A 24,282-nucleotide genomic window follows, 5' to 3' on the forward strand; every position below is an offset into this window, starting at 1 on the left:
ACCTCCATAATACATAGCTACGCGTTACTGTCTCGCAGTAATAAGTGAAGACACACTCATCCGAAGAGACTGCATTGCAGCGAGCACAGCTACAGGGCATTACGGAGCCAGTAGGGGGGCGAAGGCTTCTCAGAAGGAGACTTAAGACTACCCCCTGGCCTCGAACAAAGAACCCGCCGACTAAGAACCCAACACACTTGACGTAGACGTACTACCCTGTCGACTTCTTTTGCCTTCCCTGCCCTTGTTTTCTCTCATCTGGGTCACCCCTGATGGAGAACAACAGTTTTCAAAGCAAACACCACAGAAAAGGCACACACACACGTTACCCAGCCCCTCAGAAAGCATTCCATGCCAGTCATTGGGAACACTCTAGTGTTCCCAATGTAGTGCCCCGGAAATGCCCCCTTTGGATCGTAGCAAACAAACCCAACTCATCAAACACACAGCTCACTCTCTCGACGCTCACCTTACTGAACTGTACTGAAGCGGCTTCCTTTTATGTGTCGCTTCAACCAAAAACTCAGCCGGAAAAAAAAGTACAATGAAAATACAATATAAATCCCAAAGTGATCGACAGTTGAGAAGGGGGGGCTCCAGAAAAACGGAAGGCGATCAGCCACCTCGGTTCAACCCAGCCACCGGCCCAGAACGGACACCCAAACCTGGGTAGAGGAAGGAGAAGACAGGGGGGAGAGCGTTGGAGGCCAGCTCCAGCTATGTGCGCCACGACTCAATGGGGCCCTGGCGTCCGATGACAGCTGATTTTATTTTAGACCCCCCCACCCCCCCAGCCCTCCACCACCACCACCACCGTCCCCGTCCCCTGCCTGGATTTGGGTGGTTGTGGTGGGGGGGGGGGCAGTGGGGTGAGTAGGGTTAACGGGATGGGGTTTTGGGTCTTTTTTTAGAAGAGGCACCCAACATGTCCTTAACCTTCCGTCATGCCGGTCTTATAGACCTGTCCTCATGCGTATGGCGCAATTGATGACTTAACGAGGGAAGTGTCGGGTGGGGTTTATTGGATTGTTAGCGTTATAGCGGTCATCATCGCTCATCCCCAAACGACTACGATTTAAAATAGCTCGGAAGTGTCAGGCTGCGAAAATTGCTTGAAAATTGAATCATCCAATTTGAGTGAGACTTTAAATTGAAAGGTAACCTTTTCTTTTGCATATCCGATCGATGTACCGAAAGGCGTTTTTGAGGCTAATGCTGATTTGCTCGTTTTTTGTTTGGAGGCAGCAGATCTACTGGCTAATGGCCCCGCTCTGTCTTCTGTAGGACTTGCTGCATACTACGCTAAGTAATTCACCATTTTGGGGTGTGTGTGTGAGTGTGAGATAGTGTGTGTGAGATAGAGTGTGTGTGTGTGTGTGTGTGTGTGAGTGTGATATAGATTGTGTGTATGTGTGTGTGACTGCGTGAGATTGTGTGTGTGTCTGTGTGTGTGAGCGTGATTGGAGATTGTGTGTGTGTGTTTGTTTGACATAGTGTCTGTGTGTCTTTGTGTGTGTTTGAGTGTGAGATACAGTGTGAGTTTGTGTGCGTGTGTTTGTGTGTGTGTGTGTGAGTGTGTGTGCGTGTGTGTGGATGGCAGACAGGAAAACATCTACTTGTTTGATTTGCGGAGGATATGGGGGATTGTATGAAACACTTGAAGCTGTGTTCAAATTAGCCAAATACATTTCACAGTAGAGCATGTGGCTAATTTGCAGCCATGTGGTTAAATAATTGAGGATAGTGTTTAATGATTGAGGCCACTTTACTTTAGATGCCTGCTGATGGTCGCGATGGCCTATTTAAAAGAACCTTTCTTGGATTTACCCAGGCTTTGAGACATACAGCAGGGCGCCTTACATGTGATTTCTACATAGCAATTATTTTATATGTACTGCTATATTCAAACCGTATACGGGGAACGAAACGCTCACTATTCTCTAATGTCACAGAGTACTTCTATTAGACAAATATAAAAAGCGGTTTGCATTCTCTATTGTTCTGATTTGAAAAAACGACATCATGTCATTTTCTCTGCAACTCTTTTGCAAAACGGATATTATGTTGCATATAGTGACTTCTTTACAGAATGTGTATGAGGCTGTAATGTATCAACCTACAAAACAGCAGAGTGTGCTGGTCCCCCTATAAAGAAACGGTGAACCCAAAACACTATTTTATTGTTTTAAAGGTAGTTAAATATCTTATATGAAGTTCAACATTATCTAGGCCATTTTGTCACCATAACTAAAATAGGACCTTAATTTGGAGAACACATAAATACAATCCTGCGTTTTCCGCCAGTCCCCGTCAAACATTTAGTGAACGTTCTACTCTGCTCCGACCAGGTCACGGTGTAAATCACGGCAAATCATTTCAGATACAACAGCTCTCATTATAACACCCATACACAACGACTGTGCTTAAAAAATGCCATGGGTCGTAACCATGGGGATAACACATCCCACTGCCTCCTAGAACTCAAAGCACAAAAACACATTGTTTTAAATCCCATAGTATTCGACATTGAGCTGAAACAGTTGGTTCACTTACATTTTAATGACCAAAATAGGGGCTGATCAGGAATAGTATTAGGGGGGATAAATTATGTGACAGTTAGTATTAATATCCCATATTTGTAAGCATATCTGATTGGAAGTCCCAGTGAGAAAGTATTATCTGATAAAGCATGTTCTGAGAAGGATTTAAGTCTGACACGTTGAATATATGAAACACAATATTTGATCAGGTAGAATTGCATTTGGGCAAACACATAAACACAAGCAAACAAACCAAACTAAATAAATGGCTATTTTTGTAGGAAGAAATGATACAAACATGGGCCTCTCCCTTTGAATCACAGCCAAATATCCCAAACCATTCCTTCCAAAAAAAATAAGAGAAAAAGAAAAGAAACCAAGGGCTGGGGATCATCTGAACGTCTCAAAGATATTCATGTATTCCAGGATAACATCACTGTGGGATGAACCACTGAATCTCTCTCTCTCTCTCTCTCTCTCTCTCTGTCTCTCTCTCTCTCTCTCTCTCTCTCTCTCTCTCTCTCTCTCTCTCTCTCTCTCTCTCTCTCTCTCTCTGGTGTGTACTGAAGCATCAGCTGGCGTCTCTGCCAGGAGAACACACATCTCTGGATCACTTCCTCTGGCTTATTCTCTCCTATTTGACCCACAGTATGTCAGGGTGTACGGCTGGGTGGTCCCCAAACGCCACCAGCCTACCAGAAGGACGCCTCCCCAAAGGACAGGTTGCTGCTGCTGTCGTTGTATTCGGAATTCGTTCTTTGCTTTTGCTTTCACTTTCATTTCTTTGTCTGTCGGGGGAGTGCCAAATCCCGACGCTCCCTGGCGGTTCGGAGCCCAGCCTGTCATGTGACACGATTCCACGTCTACTGGGACATGGAGGCAGATAGACTGATGGATTGATGGGGAGATAGACGGATAGATGGATGGATGGGGAGATAGATGGATAGACGGATGGGTGTGGAGATAGACAAATAGATGGCAGGTTGTGTGAGGTTTGTTGACTGTGTGACAGTAAGAAACCTGGGTGAACTCAGTGACACAATGTAGCAATGCAGGAAAATAGTATGGTACGTTTGACACGAAGTTACGAGTGACTTAAAAAAAATGAGTAAAATTTTTGTTAAATTGTTGAATATAATTCAAGAGACTTGATAATGATAGTTCATAATAATGAAAAAACAATATTAGGAGACCCACGGCTTGTAGGCAAAGTACTCTTTGAATTTGTGGTTATTTCTGAGCAGCTAAGGGGGGTCTTGATGAAGAATGCCCAAAGGTTAGACCGCATATATTTGTTGTTTTCGAACCCAAAAACTACTTTCAACACCTCAACCGCTACACCATCCAAATCCTTACTCTAATCCCTCTGCTACTTGTAAACTTCACTACTGTGGGTCCACTTCCTCTTACAACATTTGTTTTTGGATGGTTTCCAATTCGACCACCAGCACCACCACCACCACTACCAACCACCACCAGCACCACCACCCCACATGGTGTTGATTTATGTGCCCTTCCAGGCTGCTCAGTCCGGGGTGTTGGCGGTGGTGTGGGGCCCGGGTGGAAAGGGCCAGTGTTTTTTTTTTGCATCAAGCTTCGGGGGAGGAGGCTGCACCAGGGCTGATAATCCTGTGTCGAAATTGCTCATGGATTTCCTGTTCCGTATGTGAGAAGGCAAACCCACCGCAAACCGTGGTGGAATACACAACGACCAGGCCAGGGGAGTGGATGGGGGACGGACGGAGGTGGAGGTGGAGGTTGGTGGGTGGGTGGTTGGGTGGTGGTGAGGCCGGAGAGCATTCTGGAACAGAACAGAGAGCTTGAACCAGATACAACGGTTCAGGAAATTAAAGGGGTTGTGGTGGCTGGGTGTAATTTGTCTCCAGATTTCACCGTCAGATTAAAGCGAGAGAAAGCCCCGGTGATACGATATAAATGCCTATGTCGCAATCAGAGTTCAATTGCACTGAAGCTGAAGACAAATAGTCATGTTCCACGCTATGGGGAAAACTTTATTTTGCGGGGGTTGGAGGGAAAAAGTAAACTAAAAGTGTAAAAAGTTAATTAAAAGGAGCAGGCGGAATCCACTTCCCTTTAACAAGTCACTCATTTATTTAGGGAATCGAAGATTGAATTGACGCCTGCAGAGAAAATAGACATTATTCAATGTTATTAACCCTAGCTTAACCACCTCTCAATACTATTGGGTTGTTTTTTAACCATTTCCAATCGACATTCAATAGCTTTTGTCCCTGTAATGACTCGTAGCCGTGATTGTAACTGTAGCTTATTCATCCCCGGGGGAATTCTGAAACATAAAGAGTCGATTAACACCCTCACCAGATGAGAGGGGTTGACCCACAAACTCAGGGTTCATTGCCTGAACGGCTGACCTTTCGTCGCTGGTAAACAATGCCACTGAGCCCCTTAGGAATGGTTATTTAATGTCTACCACTGTAATGGAGTCTGTGACCGGCCGGTCGACTTTAAAATGTGCCAAAAACAAATTGCAAAAAACATAATATTGCGCACATGATAAATTGGCGACAAGACATGCCGTCTTTATGTCAGTCATCACTGAGATAATTCAGGCTCCAGTTAACAAAATTCCTCTTTAAAAGGCCCTGACTTTCAATAAAGGTAGGTTACACTTGACCATTGACATGCAGCCCAGTTCATTGATTTTGGTTAAAGGATGCAATAACGGGCTGTCATTTGATGCCAGGGGTCCCATTGAGGCCTGGCGCACATTGCTGGAGCTGGCCTCCAACACCGTTCCCCCTGTCTTCTCCTTCCTCTGCCCAGGTTTGGCCCTCCATTCTGGGCTTGCGGCTGGGTGAGCCGAGGAGCCTGGAAGCCTTCTGTTTCTGGAGCACCCTCTCAACTGCCGATCCCTTCTTTTGAGGATATGGGCTTCAGTCTCCCGGTTTGGATGTGCAATAGAGAGTAGTACTTCCCTTGTCATTATTAACACATCCCCATGTTAGTTCAAACTATAAGAGTATTAATAACCTCAGAGGACAAAGCTGGCCCCAGATAATTCCTTCTGCTATATGTGAAACTTACTGGCGAATCCGCCACTTCAATAGAAAATGAGATAGAGCGATTTCAAAAATAATTGTCCATAACTGAAGCGGCATAACTAAAGCGCTACGCAGCAAATTATAACAACCATAGCAATTACATGTCAACGTATTTCCTATAATGGGAAAACAAAACAATGCTTTCTTGAAAGTGAGACTATATAAAAGTGCTGGCTGCTGTAGCTGGACTACCAAAGAGTGAACAAAGAGTCATCCATCATACTCTATGTATTTATTACAGTTCCACTTTTATTTTGAAGAACTGGCATAGGCAGCCTATACCCTCGACTTAAACTGAATACCCTCGCCTCACTCTTCCGTGTCGAACAACATAGGAGAAGCTATGGTGGCCTGTAAGACGCCAGTAGATATTCCAAAATGATTTGATCGTCTGTGACAGCATTGAGTAGCCAAGTGTCAAGTCATGAGGTTCCTTCATAGATTTTGATTTATTATTAAGATAAAGTTACATAAGTATTTAGTTATTTAGTATGTAACCATTTTTGGCTACTGTAGAAACATGGCAGTGCAAGACGTCGGGCTCCATCATGGACCTATTAAAGAAAGGACAGTGGACTGAAACATGGCCGCCCAGTCATTCCTATGAAAACTGCTCAATGGCGCAGGGCAACATAAAGGAGAGATTTGCTTCCGCATCAAGGAGGTCTCAAGCCACGCCCTAGTGCATGACGTGCCAGATGCAGAAATACTCATTTTCTACCGCTGTTGGCATTATAGCATCATAAGCGAGAGGTCTGAGCCATGGATCTATTAAAGAAAGGACAGCGGAATTAATTACCACTCGAGACTAACATGAGAAGTTAACGGAGCCGTGCACTGAGCCCTCTCGGAGGCCGGGCCGGAATAACATTTTGTTTGTTTGTTTCACTACGACTCCTTTCAGCTGCCCACCCCTCCTTCTCCTGCAAACAACTGCTAATAAAATGCTTGAGGAGGCGTTTTGAAAAGAGAAAACGTACATTTTATTAGTACATGGTATCAAGATAATACTGAGCGTTTGCTCGGTATCCAGACATTTTTGCGGACACACATTCTTGTTCCTCCCTTGTATTGGACTGAACGGCGATATCTACTTCCGGACCTCCATGAATCAAGGGACCCGTCCACAGCCCGCTAAAACAGGTGCAATACCAGGTTTGACCGCTGAGCACTGGTGGATTGCGGAAGTATGCACAGCTCCTTGGGGCCTGGGTCCATGGAAGATGACCCGCTCACTATGTAAATATAAAGGCCTCATTCCAAGGTAATGAATGTTCATGGGATTAAACACTCATTTAAACCTTTTTATGAATATTGTCTTCCATTAATCCTTAGTCCATTATGCTAGATGTCACTCAATTCTGCCCAATGCATCTTTAATCTATGTGAAACTGTAAAGACCTCCTCAGCATACCGGTTATTGATGTTGATTCCTATCTGAATGGTCGTTTTGACTGTTTCCCTGGGTGCAAAACTCCTTCAATAAATCCCAATCAATAATGAACGAAAGGTAAATGCTACCAATGATTAACAGTTATTTTGGTCAAGGTTTAAAACAGCAAGACATTCATGAGTCTTTTGAAAATAGAAAATAGGATGCAACTGAAGAGAGAAGTCTATATCATCTGTCGCAGCCGCCAGCCTTTTTAAGTCTTTTTAATCATCATTTGCTCAAGTCTGTTAATTAAACAGAGAATAAATCTCTTAGAGTTCCATCTATGTTACGTTTTGTTCAAAGAATGCTATAGGCTAAATTATTCTACAATTATTTACTGGAATGTATTATATCTTAATGAAAATGATCCTGATAATCTTTCATAATATAGTACTAGGTTTCCTTAGAGTGTGTGGCAGCAATGGGTTTATAACCCTGGCTGCCCCGGTTTTACAGAGAGGAAACTTGAAAATCTGGACAATCTTTAGATGTAAATAAAACCGGTGTATAGTATAGTACATTTTATACCACGGTCTGCGGGAATACTTGATTCTGATTGGATGCAGGGTGTGCATTAACTCCTGATATACGGACACCTGGACAAGTAGTTCCGTCAAATTGTCTGTTTACCGTTCTCAATTAATGCGCTAGCTGGCGTATCGTCTCTAAAATAGTAGTAACCATAGCAACGGGAAACAAAACAAAGCTCAGCGGACTATATTACCTCCCGCTACCTCCCGTTCTAAAGTCGTAGCTATGGTCCGTCCTAATTACTGGAGGAGTGAACAACGTTTCCGTTGCATGAGAACCCAACGGGTTTTTTTTTTTTGTGGAAAACTTTATATTCAGATTGTAAAACGCATGAAAATATAAATGAATGGTCTTAATTTGGTCACCGTTGGTAAGTGACCGTGGTATAAGCGGGATAATGCCCTTCGAGGTGTCCATTATCAGGAATTAATGGACTTCGCGGAGGCAACCGTGGAGGTTCACGCCTCCACGTCGTCCATTAATTCCTGATAATGGACACCTCGTCGGGCATTATCCCTTACATAGTATCGGCTGATCACACACTAACAAATAGATGATTGTTATCAGCCTAAAAATACCTGAGCGGTTCATCCCTCATACTGTATAGAAAAAAAAGCTAACATTTAATTCAAATTGTATTCATGTTCTTTACATTTTTCATATTTTCTTTAAATAACTTTGAATATACCTATGGAAAACCCCCTAAATGTCCCAAATCGTATCTAACTCCGTCATACTACAGCTGTATATATATATATACCCAGGGCCGTCGGACTGCGGGGACAAAGGGGACAGTTGTGGGGGGGCCCAAGGCCGAGGGGGGGCCCATGACCAAAAAAAAAAAAAAAAAAAAAAAAAAATTTCTTACCTTTCCTCCCCCCCCCCCCCCCCCCCCCCCCCCCCGTCAACAATCTGGCGCAGGGGGTCCATCAGTACCGATAGTATAGGGGCCCAGGATTTGGTGCTACGGCCCTGTATATACCCCACTATAACTTTAACAATAGGCGGCGGGTCTCATGTTCTTTGCCCTGCGAGACGCCACAGAGCAGACGGGGTCTCCTGTTTAAAATGGAGCGCAGGGGCTGAGATACGCTTGAAGGTGAGCCTGTCAATCTTTTTAAAGCCCGGTTAGTCACCAGCCCATGCTTTATTTAAACAGTGAGGTGGTGGCGGGTTGGAGGTGGGGGCGGGGGGTCGAGGTGAGGCTGGTGGGGGCTGGGGGTGGTGAGGGAGGGTTGGGGGGAGTGGGGGGCGAACGGAGACGGCCTTTGACTCATTTCCAGAATGGTTGGCCTGCCGGGCGCTTGTTGGCCTGCCTGACAACCCGACACTACCAGAGACGCCAGCGACATTTATACAGGTGTGTGTGTGTGTGTGTGTGTGTGTGTGTGTGTGTGTGCGTGCGTGCGTGCGTGCGTGCGTGCGTGCGTGTGTGTGCGTGTGTGCATGTGTATGCGTGTGTGTCTGCTGTGTGTGTGTGTTTGTGTGTGTGTATGTGTGTGTGTATATGTGAGTGTGTGTGCGTCTTCTTGTGCGTCTGTCTTTATGTGCGTGCGTCTGTGTGTGTGTATGTGTGTGCGTGTGTGTGTGCGTCTGTGTGTGTGCGTCTGTGTGTGAGTGTCTGTGGGTGAGTCTATGTGCGTCTGTGTGTGTGTATGTGCGTGTCTGTCTGCGTCTGTATGGGTGTCTGTCTGTGTGTGTGTGTGTGCGCGTCTGTGTGTGTATATTTAGAAGTTTCTGCAGGCTTTGGTTTCTTAAATCTCCGCTTTGCCACCCTGAGGCTACTTCCTGTCAACACATCCATCACTGTAGTCTCTCTATCATCAACACAATGCCCTCTCTCTCCCTCTCCCCCCTTTCCTCTCCCCTTCCCTCTCCATACCTCTCTCTTTCTTATCAACACATCCTCTTTCTCTCTGCCCTTCCATCTCCCTACCTCTCTCTCTCTCTTATCAACACATCCTCTCTCTCTCTCTTTCACTTCTCTCGTCTCGCCCAGCTCTCCTTTATCTTGCTCACACTTTATCTCTTACACTCCATCTAACTTTCACCCCAACTCCCTCTCACTTTCGCACCCTCTCTCTCTCACACAAATACCCTCCCTGCCTCCCCCGTACTCAATCTATCTTCTCTAGCTGTCTATCTGTCTCACACACATACACACACCAAAAAACCCAAGAATTGGTGCGTAATGATTACCCCAGACACTCTCTGACACACACACACACATTCCAAGAATGTGTACTTCCTGACTACCCTGACATACTCTCGTTCTCTCGTTGCCCCCTATCTCTCTCTCACAGTCTCTCCGACCTACACAGACAAACACACACAGACCCACACACACACACAGACCCACACACATACACAGTCACCCAAACACACACACACAGACACCTACACAGACCCAATCACACACACACAGACCCACACACACACATACAGACCCACACACATCACACACACCCACACACAGAAATACCAAACAATCCACTAATTTATGCGTACTGACTCCCACAGCGACACTGTATCAATGTGTGTTTCCTCTCCACTCTCTCTCTCTCATTCTCTCTCTCTCTCTCTCATTCTCTCTCTCTCTCTCTCTCTCCGTTTCTCTCATAAAAAGAGAGTGTCTCTCACCCTGCAAGCCCATATCTCCTAGCACAACGCTATCAGCAGTGCTAGGAGAACAAACCCAAAAAGTTAGCCGCAGTTAGCGCCCCGCTATCGCCGTAATGGAAGCCCCACTATCTGGCAACCAACCCCCCCCCCCCCCCCCCCCCCCCCCCCCCCCCCCTCCTCCCCCTGCCTTTCCATTAAAAACCTGCCACGTCGGTGAGGGAGCCTTATCTGGCAGAGAGGGATCTTGGGAGGCTAGCCCTGGCGGCGCGGCGTTAGCTCAGTGCACGTTTATCATAGAGGGCTCAGCAGCCAGGGAGGCAGGCACACATTATCTGGCAGCGTTATGCACCTCCAAGGGGCTGATTGCGATAATGACCTTACTTTGGGACACTTTGCCGTACAACGGGGCAGAGCGCTCCAGAAGGGGGCACTTAGAAAAGAGGTCATCCAAAAACGGGGAAGGAAAGGGAGAGAAAAGAGGAGAATCCCGTGGGAAAATGGGAGAAAAAAAACACAAGACGATTGCAGAATGCGAATCGAGCAAACACGCACAAAAAAGAATGTTTAAAAAAACAGACTTTGGAAAAAGGTGAGGCTACAAAACTGCAAAATAAGGAAGTCCCGATGGAAAATAGGGAGAAAAGAAACGTTGAACTAAGGGAGTAGGAGAGGAAAGAACAAGATAACACAAAAAGCAAAACAGGCAGAAAAAGTTCCCTTTTGAAAAAGCCGAGCTCTGAACAAAACAGGAAGTAGAAGGAGTGATGTACTCACAGGTTTCTGGCGACACGGAGGCCATCTTGTTGTTAGAGAGGTCTGCTCTCTGGTCAAACCGGCTGGGACTGGTCAGCCCCCGCTGTGGCGGCGATGGCTGGACGTCTCTGACTTCCTGGAGAGAGAGACAAAGAGGCAGAGTTAGGGAGAGCGAGAGAGAGAGAGAGAGAGAAAGTTCAGAGGAAACACCTGTACTTCTCCCCACTGTGTGTGTGTATGTGTGTGTGTGTGTGTATGTGTGTGTGTGTATGTGTGTGTGTGTGTGTGTGTGTGTGTGTGTGCACGTGTGTACGTGTGTGTGTGTGTGTGTGTGTGTGTGTGTGTGTGTGTGTGTGTGTACGTGTGTGTTTGTGTGTGTGTGAGTGTGTGTGGTGGGAGGAGCGGTTTAGGGCGTCATTATCACTATTTGGAACTGCCCAACTGCCCTGAACTCTCTAATGCAAATTCACACACACAAAAACACACACACTCAAAAACACACACTCGCACACACGCAAATACACACAACTACTCTCTCTCATGTACACACACACACACACACACACACACACAATCACACACACACAACAAACAAAGACACATACACGCACACTCACTCTCACACACACAGACACACACAGATAACGTTACATAACAGGTTTTTATAAAGTTGAACAATGACACAGTCAAGGTTTCAGTGGCATTGAGGCTGAAATTGTGTTCCCAGAAAAGGCACACACACACACACACACACTCAAATCAAACAATGCCTTCCCATAAGGATAAGGAAAAATCCTTTCACAATGAAAGACTAAACAACAAAAAAACATAACTACCGACATAATAACTAACATTACACCGCTGCTCATATGCGTCCGAAATGGCGGCGGTCATTTTGATGTGGCGTCATGAAAGGCAAGCCCCAATAGCTAGCCGCATTCATTGATCTAGAGGTGTTTGACAAGTGTTTTTATCTAAAGCGACTAACAGTGATTCAGGTACATTATGGTTATTATCAGGGGGCAGCTTGCTCAAGGACGCCAATTGTGAGGCGGCGTACATTGGGGGACCGATCCCACAACCTTTGGGCTGGGAGTCGGAACCCCTACCCCCCCTACACTGTCTTTCCCACCTTCACGTCTTATTCTCTATGCGTTACTGGATCAATTGATTGTTTGAAGATAACATGTTTTTCTGTCGTCTCTTCCGAACCACTTTGTTAAATCTGTGCCAAGCTGGTGCACGTCATTACAAAAGGGAAACAACCGTGTGTGCGTGTGTGTGTAGCTCAGTGTGTGTGTGTATGTGTGAAGCCCAGTGTGGTTGTGTGTGTGTTTGGAGTTTGCGTGTGTAATTAAGTAATATTTGCAAACCAAATATATTCCCTGTAGCAGTTTCTTGTAGTTGATCTTCAAGCTGCAAGGACAACAGTGACAGTCTTTTGATGAACACACACTCTTTCTCTCTCTCTCTCTCTGACCTAATACAAGATGACATACAACAACACACATTAAATAACCTCGAGACATTCGGTATGCACCAATGAAGTTAAATGAGAAAAATATAAAAATGGGGATAATCTGGTGGCTAGGCTGTTTGACTCTCAGACCAAAGGTTCTGTGTTCAGTCCCCAATGTGCCCAAGAGCAACGCACACAGACACACACTCAAGGATATGTGTGTGAGTCTGCGTTTATCTACGTGCCAGATATCCTTTTTGGCCTGCCAGCGGCCGATTCGAGTTAACTCACTCCATTTGTCACTCTCACGCTCCCATTCTCTGTCGCCCTCTCTCTATCATTCTCTCACTCCCGGGCACTGGCAGTGTCCCCCTATCCCTCTCTCTCTACCACTCTCTGCCACCGTCTCTATATCACTTCTCTCTATCATTCTCTGTCATAGTCTCTCTATCACTCTTGTTTCCCCCAGTAAATGTCTTAGGCAAGATGGTCAATTCAATTCAAAAAGCTTTATGGCACGACTATTGTTGTGAACAGTATTACCGATGCATTATTGATCTTTATTTTTTACACCTGATGGAAGTACGTTTTCTTTCCCTACGAGAGTTTTCTACTTTGTTAATGCATAATAATTAAAAAAAAACCATATAATATAGATTGGTAGTCAAGGCGGGGGCCCTATTGTTATTAAGGTGGCCGCCTTAACAACATAGTGCTGGGGGAAACACTGACTCTCTCTCTACCATTCTCTGTCATCTTCTCTCTATCCCTCTCTCTCTACTATTCTGCCACTGTCACTCTATCACTCTCTCTGTACCGTTCTCTGTCATTGTCTCTCCATCACTCTCTCCATTTTTGTTCTCTGCTGAACTGAGGAGGACTGAAGCACTAAAACAGGGAAAGTGGAATCGTTTTGGTGTTGTGTATATGTATGATGGGTGTATGTGTGTATTTTCTGTGTACCTTGCGTTGGATGTGTCTGGCTGTCTGTGTGTGTCAGTCGTGGGCATCTGTGTTTGAGTGTGTGTGTGTGTGTGTGTGTGTGTGTGTGTGTGTGTGTGTGTGTGTGTGTGTTTGTGTGTATGAGTGTGTTTGTGTGTGTGTGTGCATGTGTGAGAGAGAGAGAGAGAGAGAGAGAGAGAGAGAGAGTGAATATGTGTGTGTGTTTATGAATTAGCATATGTGTTTGTATTTATGTGTGTGTATGTCAATGTGCGCGCTTGTGTGTGTGTGTGTGTGTGTGTGTGTGTGTGTGTGTGTGCATGCGTATGCGTGCATTTGTGTGTGTGTGCGTGCATGCGTGTTTGTTAGTGTGCATGCATTTGCTTGTGTAAATGTGTGTACTGAAGCTTTGACCTAGTGAATCAGTAACTGACATTAACTAAATAAGCTTTTCTCATGATATCTAACCAAGAGCAACCTAAACTCACATAAACTCAAAATGCAAACTATTACAGACCACAATAATTGACCATAATACACATATTCAAATGTTTCTCACTGCATGGACAAACACTTTGTTTGTATGTATGAGAATGAGACACAAACAGAGAAAGACACATACTAACAAACGCACCTGTCCCGCATAGACAGCTGTATGTATGTGTGCGTGGTGTGTGTGGGTGTGTATATAGGTATGTATATAGTTTAGCCAACAGGAGAGTTGTGTGTTTGTATGTGTGTATTTAAGTCTAGACAGCAGGAGAGCTATGTGTGCTTGTGTTTGTGTCTGTGTGTGTGTTAATGTGTGCATGGGTGTGTATTTAGGTGTAGACGGCATGGGAGCTATGTGTGTGTGACTGTCTGTGTTTGAGTATTTAGGTATAGGGTTAGGTTTAAGAGAGGTGTGTGTGTGTGTGTGTGTGTGTGTGTGTTGTGTGTGTGTGTGTGTGTGTGTGTGTGTGTGTGTGTGTGTGTGTGTGTGTGTGTGTGTGTGTGTGTGTGTGTGTGTGTGTGTGTGTGTGTGTGTGTGTGTGTGTGTGTGTGTGTGTGTATGAGGGGCCGCCTGGGACAGAATTCATACTTGTTCTTACACACACTATTATAATCTTGCATATACACTACTATACTCATACACACACACTATTATACTCCTTTGACATGTATGTATGAGAGTGTTTAGTCGTGTATGTGAGATAGTATAGTAGTGTATGTGAGAGAGTATAGTAGTGTATGTGAGAGAGTATAGTAGTGTATGTGAGAGAGTATAGTAGTGTATGTGAGAGTATAGTAGTGCAATTGAGAGAGTATAGTTGTTTATGCAAGAGAATATAGTTGTGTGTGTGAGAGAGAGTAGTATTGTGTTTGAGAGTATAGTAGTGTGTGTAAGTGAGTTTGATTCAACAGTTCCTGATTGGCTGACAGAAGAGGCAGTAGCTTCATTTCACTCTTGAATCTCCAGCGATGTTGTTATGCTGCGTTCGCACCAAAAAATGATTTGGTCACTTGTTTGCGTGGCTGCCTGAGTTTGAGAGAGGCTTCATCTTGTGACCGCCAATTCATTCTCAACCATGGCCGGTCTCTACGTGTAGTTGAAGTACCAGAGACGTCAGAAAAAACAACGCAGTCGTTTAGGATTCATTATATCACCCATTCTATAAAATATTCAAGTCTAGAAACCTCTGGGAGCTCCGGCGCGAGTCCAGGAGCTTTATATCTAAATAATAGAAGATAATATAATGTATAGATATCTTTATAATATAATATTGTAGCGTCACAGGGTTTGGGTGATGGGGGTGGGCCTTAGCGGGGAAGCTCAATGATATTATGAATCCTAAACGACTGCGTCGGTTTTTCTGACAACTCTGGTACTTCCACAACACGTACAGACTGGCCAAGATTTAGAATGAATTGGTGGTCACACGAGGAAGCCTCTCTCAAACTCAGGCGATCATGCGAACTAGTGATGTGTCGGTCGCGAACGAGCCGGTTTAAAGAGCCAGCTCTTTTAAGTGAACCTGGTAGTCGGCTCCCTACCGCGAGCCGTTTATTTTATTTTATTTTATATATATATTTAAGCAGTAGATCACTACAGGCTGTGGTATGTGCTCATTATACCACTGTTAAGGGGCGTTGTCCGGCCCCGACGCGCAGCGGAGGGCCGGCGACCCCCTTCACAGTGGTATAATGAGCATATACCACTGACTGAAGTCATCTATTGCTTTTATACAATGGTTACTATTATGGCAAAACGAAAGTCATAGACACACTACATTTAAAAAGAAACCAAGAAAGTCAAAGTAGCCGCTTTATTAAAGAATACAAAAAAGTAGTCCCTCCTGGCTGCCTTCAAAATGCACGACGGTCGCTATGCAACACACTTTAGCGTCCCTCCGAGAGAAGGCTCCGATAGAGCGGTTCGCCGGCAATTTATCCTATGGAGCAGTTCACTCGCCGTGTGCCTAAGCTTTCGTTAGTCTCTCCATCGCCTTGCTCCCTCCCAGAGTAACAACATTTACACCCTCTCCATCATTCAACATATTTTTTACTTTGTAACTGTTTCTACTTCCAGGCGCGGAGTGATATGCAAACTTTCACAAAATGATTGGGCGTCATAGAAGTTGTGTATACGCTCATTATACAACAGTTAGGAACCAATCAGATCGCTGGATTCAAGCCACCCGTTGTATAAATATATATATATATAATATATATATATAAAGTTTGCCTAGGCAGAATTATATGAAGAACTCCGGGCTACATTTGGCTGAATTATAAAAGGTATAAGGGGTAATATGAAGAGCCGTTTGGGAGCCAAACAAGCCTGCTCTTGTTGGTGAGCTGTTCCAAATGATCCCTAAAAAGAGCCGAAATTCCCATCACTAACGCAAACAAACGACCAAATATTTTTTTGCTCACACTCACTACTATATTCTGCATAAACAACTATACTCTCTCACATACACTACTATACTCTCTCACATACACTACTATTCTCTCACACATATACTACTACTGTATATGCTCTCTCACACACTACTATACTCTCTCACATACACTACTATTCTCTCTCACATACACTACTATACTCTCTCACATACACTACTATACACTCTCGTACATTAATATAAAAGGAGTATAATAGTGTGTATGACAGAGGGGAACCCTCAGGGCCTTCTACGCCTTCAGAGAAGGCCTTACAAATTTCTGAACCAGAACATTTGTATTAAATAATATATGTATATATATATATTTTTTTAAACTAATTTAATTTAATACAATACATTAAATACATTTTCTCTCATCTATGTTCTAAAGTTAAGTTTACTGTCAAGTTCACATCAGCAATGAAAGGGTTACTGTCCTGAAACATGTTATCCAATCAGAATAGTCTGTCTCTATCGAAGCCCGGTTAGCTTGCTCATTAATTGGTTAGGACTTCACAAATCTCGGGGAAGGCCAAGCTACGTGTTTTGGTTTGCAGAGTGATGGTCAAATTGACCAATCACTGTTTGATTTTCAGTGGGCGGGACAAAAACAAAAGATCGTAGGCCTTCGTGAAGTCCGAACAGCAGGCGGGGCAGAGTGGCGAGAGCGATGGCGGAAGACGAGAGCAACGTTGTGTCTAACTTGATACCATCGCCTTTTTCAAGGCGGCCTTTCACAGAAAAGCTTAAATTAAAGGTTGGGTATGGAATTCTCAAGTTGGCCATTTTTGCAAAATTACTTGAAATCATAAACCACTTACAGCCACTGAGTTAGAAGTACTGACATGACAATTAAACAAGTCAATCATCTGTGGAACGGGCAGGGCTCGAAAAACTCCAGCCAATGATTTCCAGACCCACGAGTGGCATTGGACAATAAGTACGTCAATCAAACGGTCGTGCTGCACTCTCCCTCTCCCTCCCCCTCCCCCGCTTCCCGCGCGACCCCTTCGTGCACGTACTCAAAGCTCGTGACCCAAAGCAAGCTTCTGTTTGAGGTTATCCTGCGGTAGCTACTGGATAGGGTTGGGCAATCGTCTACAAGCTTCCATCGTCTGATAGCGCCCCCCCTAGCGATCGCCGATAGTCGATTAAATCGGGGCGGCTAACTTTATAATAATTTAATAATAATTATTATTTATAATGATTTATCAATTTGAAAAAAATCTCAGTTTTATTTTTCAATTTTTTTCTTAAAAACGATAACGATGGTCTTCAAATTGTACCAGCGCGAGCCTCCGCTGATTTAAGTTTCGATACGTCTGTGCCGGCGGCACTGTCATAATGACACACGCTGATGACACACAGCTGGTAGCTGTGTTCGAAATCGTTCCCTATCACGGCTATAGTGCACTATATAGGGTGCTCGCCATTTTGTAGTGTTGTTAGAATTCTCACAGGTTAATTTCATGCACTATATAGTGCACTTAAAATACCAAAATTTGAGTGTACACATATGATGTTTCCTACGTGTAACTCCCGTATACCACAATGCAATGCGGTCGCGTTTTTACGTAGGAGAAGAAGCTGAATAACCGCGAAAACGAATACATTTAATGATGGAGTCTCCGGCTTTTGTTTAGAAATGTCAACAATTTATTTGGGATTTAACATAGAAAATTTAACATTCAAAATGAATAAGAAAAACCTTGTTCAAGGAAATGTAACATTCAACATCGATACAACCTCCAGCTTTCCTCGGGAGTGCCCGGTTTGACTACATGATGTGGGCGCATCTGTCTGCGTCACACAAATACCCGGGGCATTTACTGACGCAAATGACGTTTAGAAATGTTCAGCGTAGTGTCCGAATTCTCGTTTGTTCATTCCCTATGTAGTGCACTATATCATGAACACTATAGGGAATAGTGAGTGAGTGAATAGGGAACGATTTCGAACACAGCTCATGTACCACAGCTGTAACCCGGAAATGGTGCAGCGGGGTGTGATATCATTTCGCCGTGCGAGCAGACCGGTAGGTTTCGAGCCCCTCCCCTCTCCTCTCGCAGCAGTGAGTGAATACGGCAGGTCAGCGCTACATAGTATGTTTTCCACATGCGCCAGTTAATTTCAATTTGCGGGGGGGGCTTTTTAAGTTGTAAAAATAGCTACCACAGCGCTGTTTTTCCCCAAAAAATAAAATAATGATAATTACAAAATTAATTATTAAAAAAGAATTATCGCCTTTTTATCGGCAACTTGAAACGATCGACGATGGAATCCATCGTCGATAGTCGATAGAATCGACTATCGGCTCATCCCTACTACTGGAGCTAGCTGACATGATTGCATGTGCATGATTGCGCGTCCATGTACTTGGAATGGGTGGAGTCGGAGTCAGAGTGAGCGTTGAAGGAGAGGGGGTAGGACCATTTGAGTTGGGCATTTTCAAAATCTGCTGGCGTTTCGCAAATCCCATACCCAACCTTTAATAAAAAACGGAAGACCAACTCTAGAACTGGAATTAAAAGAAAAGGTTAAGACAGTGGAAAGGCATTTCAAAACCAAAAATTATCAGAGATATCAATGGATGACAGGCTGTAAGAAGGAGGCTGGAGTTGTCTACTTTTTACAACAGACAAGTCATCCACTTGGGTCAGCCGCGGATGTGTCAGCCTTACAAATCGGACAAAGTCAGCCCACCAACATCAAGATTCTGCGGCACACCTGCAAGCGACGGCCTCCGCCTCTTCCCTTGACATTCAGTGTCTGACTAACACAAACCTGGCCTTATATTACCTGGGCGGTGCAAAACCCGCATACAGACCCCTACAGGTTAAATGCAAGAATTACATTTCAAGCCTGACCTCATTTTATATTTCCAGATTTTTCATTAGAGTATGTTTCTTGTTGCGGAGAATGTTATGGATGTTATGGGCTATTTGTTTAGGCTACATCCTTGTCATCGTTAATTAAAGGATTTTTTTTCCGCAATGATTTCTTTTCTCAGCAGTTAGGGCTGAGGTCAAGGCCCGGCTGTAGTACTCACGATTCTCCACTGGTGTATGAGTATACTGGTGTATATGCGAGATTATAATAGTGTGTCTAAGACCAAGTATGAATTCTGTCCCAGGCGGCCCCCTGTGTGTCTGTGTGTGTGTGTGTGTATTTAGGTTTAGGGTTAAGGCTAGGAGACCGGTGTGAGTGTCTATGTGTGTGTGTTTGTATTTAGGTTCACGGTTGGGTTTAGGACAGCTGTGTGTGTTTTTGGTTGGACTCTGAATTGGACTCAGAATTAAACTCACTGACATCATAGAATTGTCAGAGTTGTGAAGCAAATAAAAGCGTTGAATAGAGGAAATGCCAGTGACACTTTAAGAAATTGCTCTGACAAAAAACCTTTTCACCTAACTATGGTCTTGTTACGAGAAATCTTCGCAGGCTCTAAATATGATTTGAAAAGTTACATGCATAAACATAAAATATAAATGTATGATATATTTTTGCGTTGTGGTAGTTGCTCGTGTAGCAGGGCATCGAACGTCGCCAAGTGAAGTGACATGCCATCACAAGACATCAGACTGAAATCAGATCAGGTCATTGATACTTGAGACGTCACGTGACATCACACCACGTACCTCATACCGTGTCAAGGGACGGTACATCATATGATCATATCTTCAGATGACATCACACCTCCTCAAGCACGTCAAGTGGCTCAGTCGGGACAACGCGACAAATAATTCATAGCCGATGTCACTTTGTCCCCGAAACGAAATGTTGACTGCAGTCAGCACTTCAGAAAACGATTTGAGAGATTTCAGCTTGTAAAGAGTTTACACAGCAGAACAAGGTTTGAGGATATGCTTCAAGTCTAGTGCTTTTTTGGGGGGGGGGTTCATGACACCAGATCTGCCATTATGGAGAGTGAGTGTATTATGGGGCTGAGATGAAATGACACATCTCCCGAGCTTGTGTCAAACGACTCTCTCCTTCTTTCTCTGCCTCTCCCTCTCTCACTTTATCTGAATTCTCTATTCATCCATATTTATACATCTCTCTCTCTAGCTCTGTCTCCATATCTATCTCTATCCATCCATCTATCTATATCCCTTTCCATCTCTATTTCTCTATCTATCTAACTCTTTCTCTCTCCCTAGCTCTCTATCACTCTCTCCTCCTCTCTCCCACCCTCTCTATCTAAATGCATGTATCATCTCTCTCTCTCTCTCTCTCTCTCTCCCCCTCTCTCCCTCTCTCTCTCTCTCTCTCTCTCTCTCTCTCTCTCTCTCTCTCTCTCTCTCTCTCTCTCTCTCTCTCTCTCTCTCTCTCTCTCTCTCTCTCTCTCTCTCTCCCTCAGTCCCTCCTTCCCTCCCTCTCTCCATCACTCTCTCTCTCCCTGTCCTCCTCTCACTGTCTCCTCTCCTCTCAAGCAGACTATCGGGTAACACCTGTGGGCCTTCTGTTCAGTTATCCCTCTTGGTTGAGTCCAGAGTGCCCCGATTTCATCCACTGAACAACAAAAACAGTTCCTACAGTTCCATCACGTCGCTTTACTGATATATATCAACCCATTGTCTTCTGCGCGGCGGGCAAAAAGAAAAGTAATTCCCCCCTACAAAAGCGTCCCGAAGCGAAAACCTAATCCCGGCTATCTGAAATCTATAAACGGCAGAAGTCGATCATAAACACACCCAGAAATCGAATGAATCATATTTGGACGGAACTCAGAAGCGAGGCATCGTATTCACGGAGTTGTTTGGGTTTGTTTTGGGCAAGCCGTCCCACCATCTGCTTCGCTCCGTCTCCCCCGGTGAAGAGATTTGATATCAGGGGAAAGTGTTATCAACGCGCGTGTTTGGGGGATTTTATTGTGAAAAGAATGGGACTGAAGGCACAAGGAAAAAAAACGATGTGGAGAGGAATAATCCTCAGGTGTTTAGATGAATATCTTAAGGTCTGATGGGAGATGGGCTCAAATCTGGAGGAACGGGGTGTTTCACTTAGCCGGAACTTTGCCGTACTAATTCGCAAACAAACGCTTAGAAGTCTTGAATTTTCACTTAATTTTAGATTTCCAAGGTGTGGTACCGATGGGCACAGACCGAAATGCCTCTGGAGGCAATAGGACGGATCTACAACCAATCAGAGCGTTGAAATGCATGACACACCAGTGGCAGCAGATTGGTTGTTGGTTGTTTATGAAAATGCCTAAACTGCACTTCCAAAGACCAGCTCCTGGATGGCTGGATCAGAAGAACATGAAATGCAATCTAGCAATTGTGTTTGTTTGTCTGTTTGTGTGTGTGTATGAGTTTGTATGTGTGCGAGTGTGTATGTGTGCGAGTGTGTATGTATGTGAGTATGCATGTGTGTGTGAGTGAGTGAGTGAGTGAGTGAGTGAGTGAGTGAGTGAGTGAGTGAGAGAGAGAGAGAGAGAGAGAGAGAGAGAGAGAGAGAGAAAGGGGCAGAGAGACAGAGAGAGAGTGTGATGCTGAGGACACAGAATAAATATAGCAAAGCTGAGTTTAAAAGATCAAAGGGACAGAGAGGGTTTGAGGGGGTAGAGAAACATAGTCGCGTGTGTGTGTGTGTCTGTGCGCGCATGCGCGTGTGCGCGAGTGTGTGTGTCTGCAGGGCAAGAAGTCAGGAAAAGCCATGGATTGACTTTGAACAGCGACACACACAGACAGACAGATACGCAGACCGACAGACAGACAGAAACACACACTGACACACATATCCTAGCTTATCTCAGATTATCTGCAGAAGCATGACAGTATTATTAAAACCAAGTTCAAGGCAATTCCGTTGCGTCTATCGTTTGAATCACCACTGTGAATCAATCAAAAAACGATGGGCTGTCTAGCGCACACCAGATATATCGCCACTGTATTTAATATATATCGCTGGTGGTTCCCTGCTCTGTCTCTGCCGTTAGCCGGAGATCTATCACACATTGAACGTTGTATAACTCACTGGACCGCAGGAGGGATGGCGTCTACGAGGGGTCAGCAAAACGAAGACTTCATGATTTCTCCCGTCTCGAACTTACGTTCAGTTAACAATGAGGACTGCATCGTCGCCCCGAAAGAACATATTAATAAAAGTCACTGACATTATTCCATCCCTCCAGCCCGATAAGGAAGTTATAGACAATGTGTGTTGTTTCCTGTAAGGCTTTGTTCGTTGATAATTGATGGACAGTAAGAGGAACTTGAGGAAGAGGAACTAGACACCTGGTACACACAGGGCATCTTCCTCTCACTGTTTCGATGAGGCCGTTACATCCGTTCACAGAAGACTACTAAGTCTACTAAACAGTGTTAAGACTAACGCTGTTTTCAACGTTTAACCAGTAGAGTGCCATGGTTGATTTGTTTGGTTTGTGTTTAAGTAAGTGAAAGAGATAGTACATCAACAAAGTGCGTTCTCATTTCAAAATAACAGCTAAAATGTCAGACGTTTCATAGTGTGGGAAAACGTTTTATACTATGTTATTTGTTTAACGGTTACGCTTCCATCAAGGTGCAATCTTTGGAACTATCTCAAAGGAAATCAGAGTGGTTGGGCTTCTTTTAATAAAAAAAATTCTTGAAAAGACTACAATTCCCAGAAGTACGCAAGACAGATCAAACATGCATGTCATTTTTTGTTTGTTTTTGTTCGTTGATTCAGCTGGCACGAACGGATCCGCAATGAGACCAATCTTCAAGATTGGTCTCATTGCTGATTTGGTTGCTTCTGGACTGTTTTTGCCAAGCAAGCATTTGAATTTAAGGCCGTCATTCCAACTCCTCCTTTGTATTTCTTTGTATTACATATTATTCAATGTTAACTCCTATCTTAACACTGTCTGCAATATCATACTGACAAAGAAAGTTGTTGCAACAACTAGAGTAGGGAAGATCTCTCAAATCCATCTTGGAAATGATTTTGGCCCGCGGGTAACGGTAAACGTCTGTATTATTCATGGTGTTAAAGGTGTTGGTGTAAATATTTGACGGTGCGGTCGTTGCTGAACCAATCTATACACACTATCAGAAGACCGATTAGAGACACATTCGCACAGTGGTGCGGAGACTGCAAAGAGAAGGAGATGAAACATTGAGTAGGAAAGAGGCGGTTGGATTCGGTTTCGATCGACCATGAAGAAGTCATCTCAGACCGCATTGATTCCAAAAGAAGGAGGGCTTTTCAAAATACGTTTTAGCTCAAACAGTGTTTTTTTCCGCCATTCATTCGGTGGTGGAAATTCTCAACGTGTACGAGCGCATAAGGCTTTAAAAGGCAAGAGCAGAAGAGATGAAAATGAAAGGATAAAAGCTAAAAAAGCAAAAAAAAAATCTACCGAAGGAGGGACAGACAGTAAGAAGGATGGAGGAGAAGAAAGGGAGGGAAGGATTAAAGGAAATAAGGAAAAATGGAAGGATGGAAGAGCAGCAATAAAGGAAAGATGAAAGAAAAGAGAGAGGAGGTAGGAAACCAGGAGGAAATGCAGAAACGATGCGTTCTCAAACTCTGCTTGTTCATCATGAACACGGGATTCAAACACAAATGGCTTAAACCCACCACCTCACACACACACACACACACACACACACACACACACACACACACACACACACACACACACACACACACACACACACACACACACACACACACACACACACACACCCTCATTCTGTATTCCTGCCTGATTAAGCAGCAGGTGGATTAATGAGGACTTAAGACTGTCAGTCATCCACCACCTGCCCTGAGGTGAGGGGGTGAGGGGGTGAGGGGGTGACGAGGGGTGAGGAGGGCTGAGATGGGGCCGAGACGGTTGAGAAATAAGAATATGATTGCGCTGCGGCTGTGTGTGTGGAGTGCATACAGGGGGCGGGGGCTGGGGGTGGGGGGGCCAGGGGGTCCATTAGCCACACTGAAGTGTGGGTCGCCGTCACCTTGTTAAGCGGCAGCTATTAGGCCCCTGAGTGTCGTCCTTAGA

General features: G+C 44.5%; 1 protein-coding gene across 7 annotated transcripts in view; it reads right to left on the reverse strand.

The window, feature by feature from the left end:
• The window catches only part of xirp2a (xin actin binding repeat containing 2a), a 64,515-nt gene that overhangs the window by 31,469 nt on the left and 8,764 nt on the right, over positions 1 to 24,282 (reverse strand). For 4 of the 7 annotated variants that reach the window (XM_030353403.1, XM_030353408.1, XM_030353406.1 and 1 more), the window contains exon 2: positions 10,986 to 11,100. In XM_030353403.1, coding sequence (XP_030209263.1) covers positions 10,986 to 11,100 — 115 coding nt within the window. Of the gene's footprint in view, positions 1 to 469; positions 1,413 to 10,985; positions 11,101 to 12,337; positions 12,875 to 22,268; positions 23,939 to 24,282 lie in introns of those variants that run through there. The other 3 variants (XM_030353407.1, XM_030353404.1, XM_030353409.1) reach the window with 3 other exon arrangements.

This window comes from Gadus morhua, chromosome 4 (genome assembly GCF_902167405.1).
Source record: "Gadus morhua chromosome 4, gadMor3.0, whole genome shotgun sequence".
Classification (NCBI taxonomy): Eukaryota; Metazoa; Chordata; class Actinopteri; order Gadiformes; family Gadidae; genus Gadus; species Gadus morhua.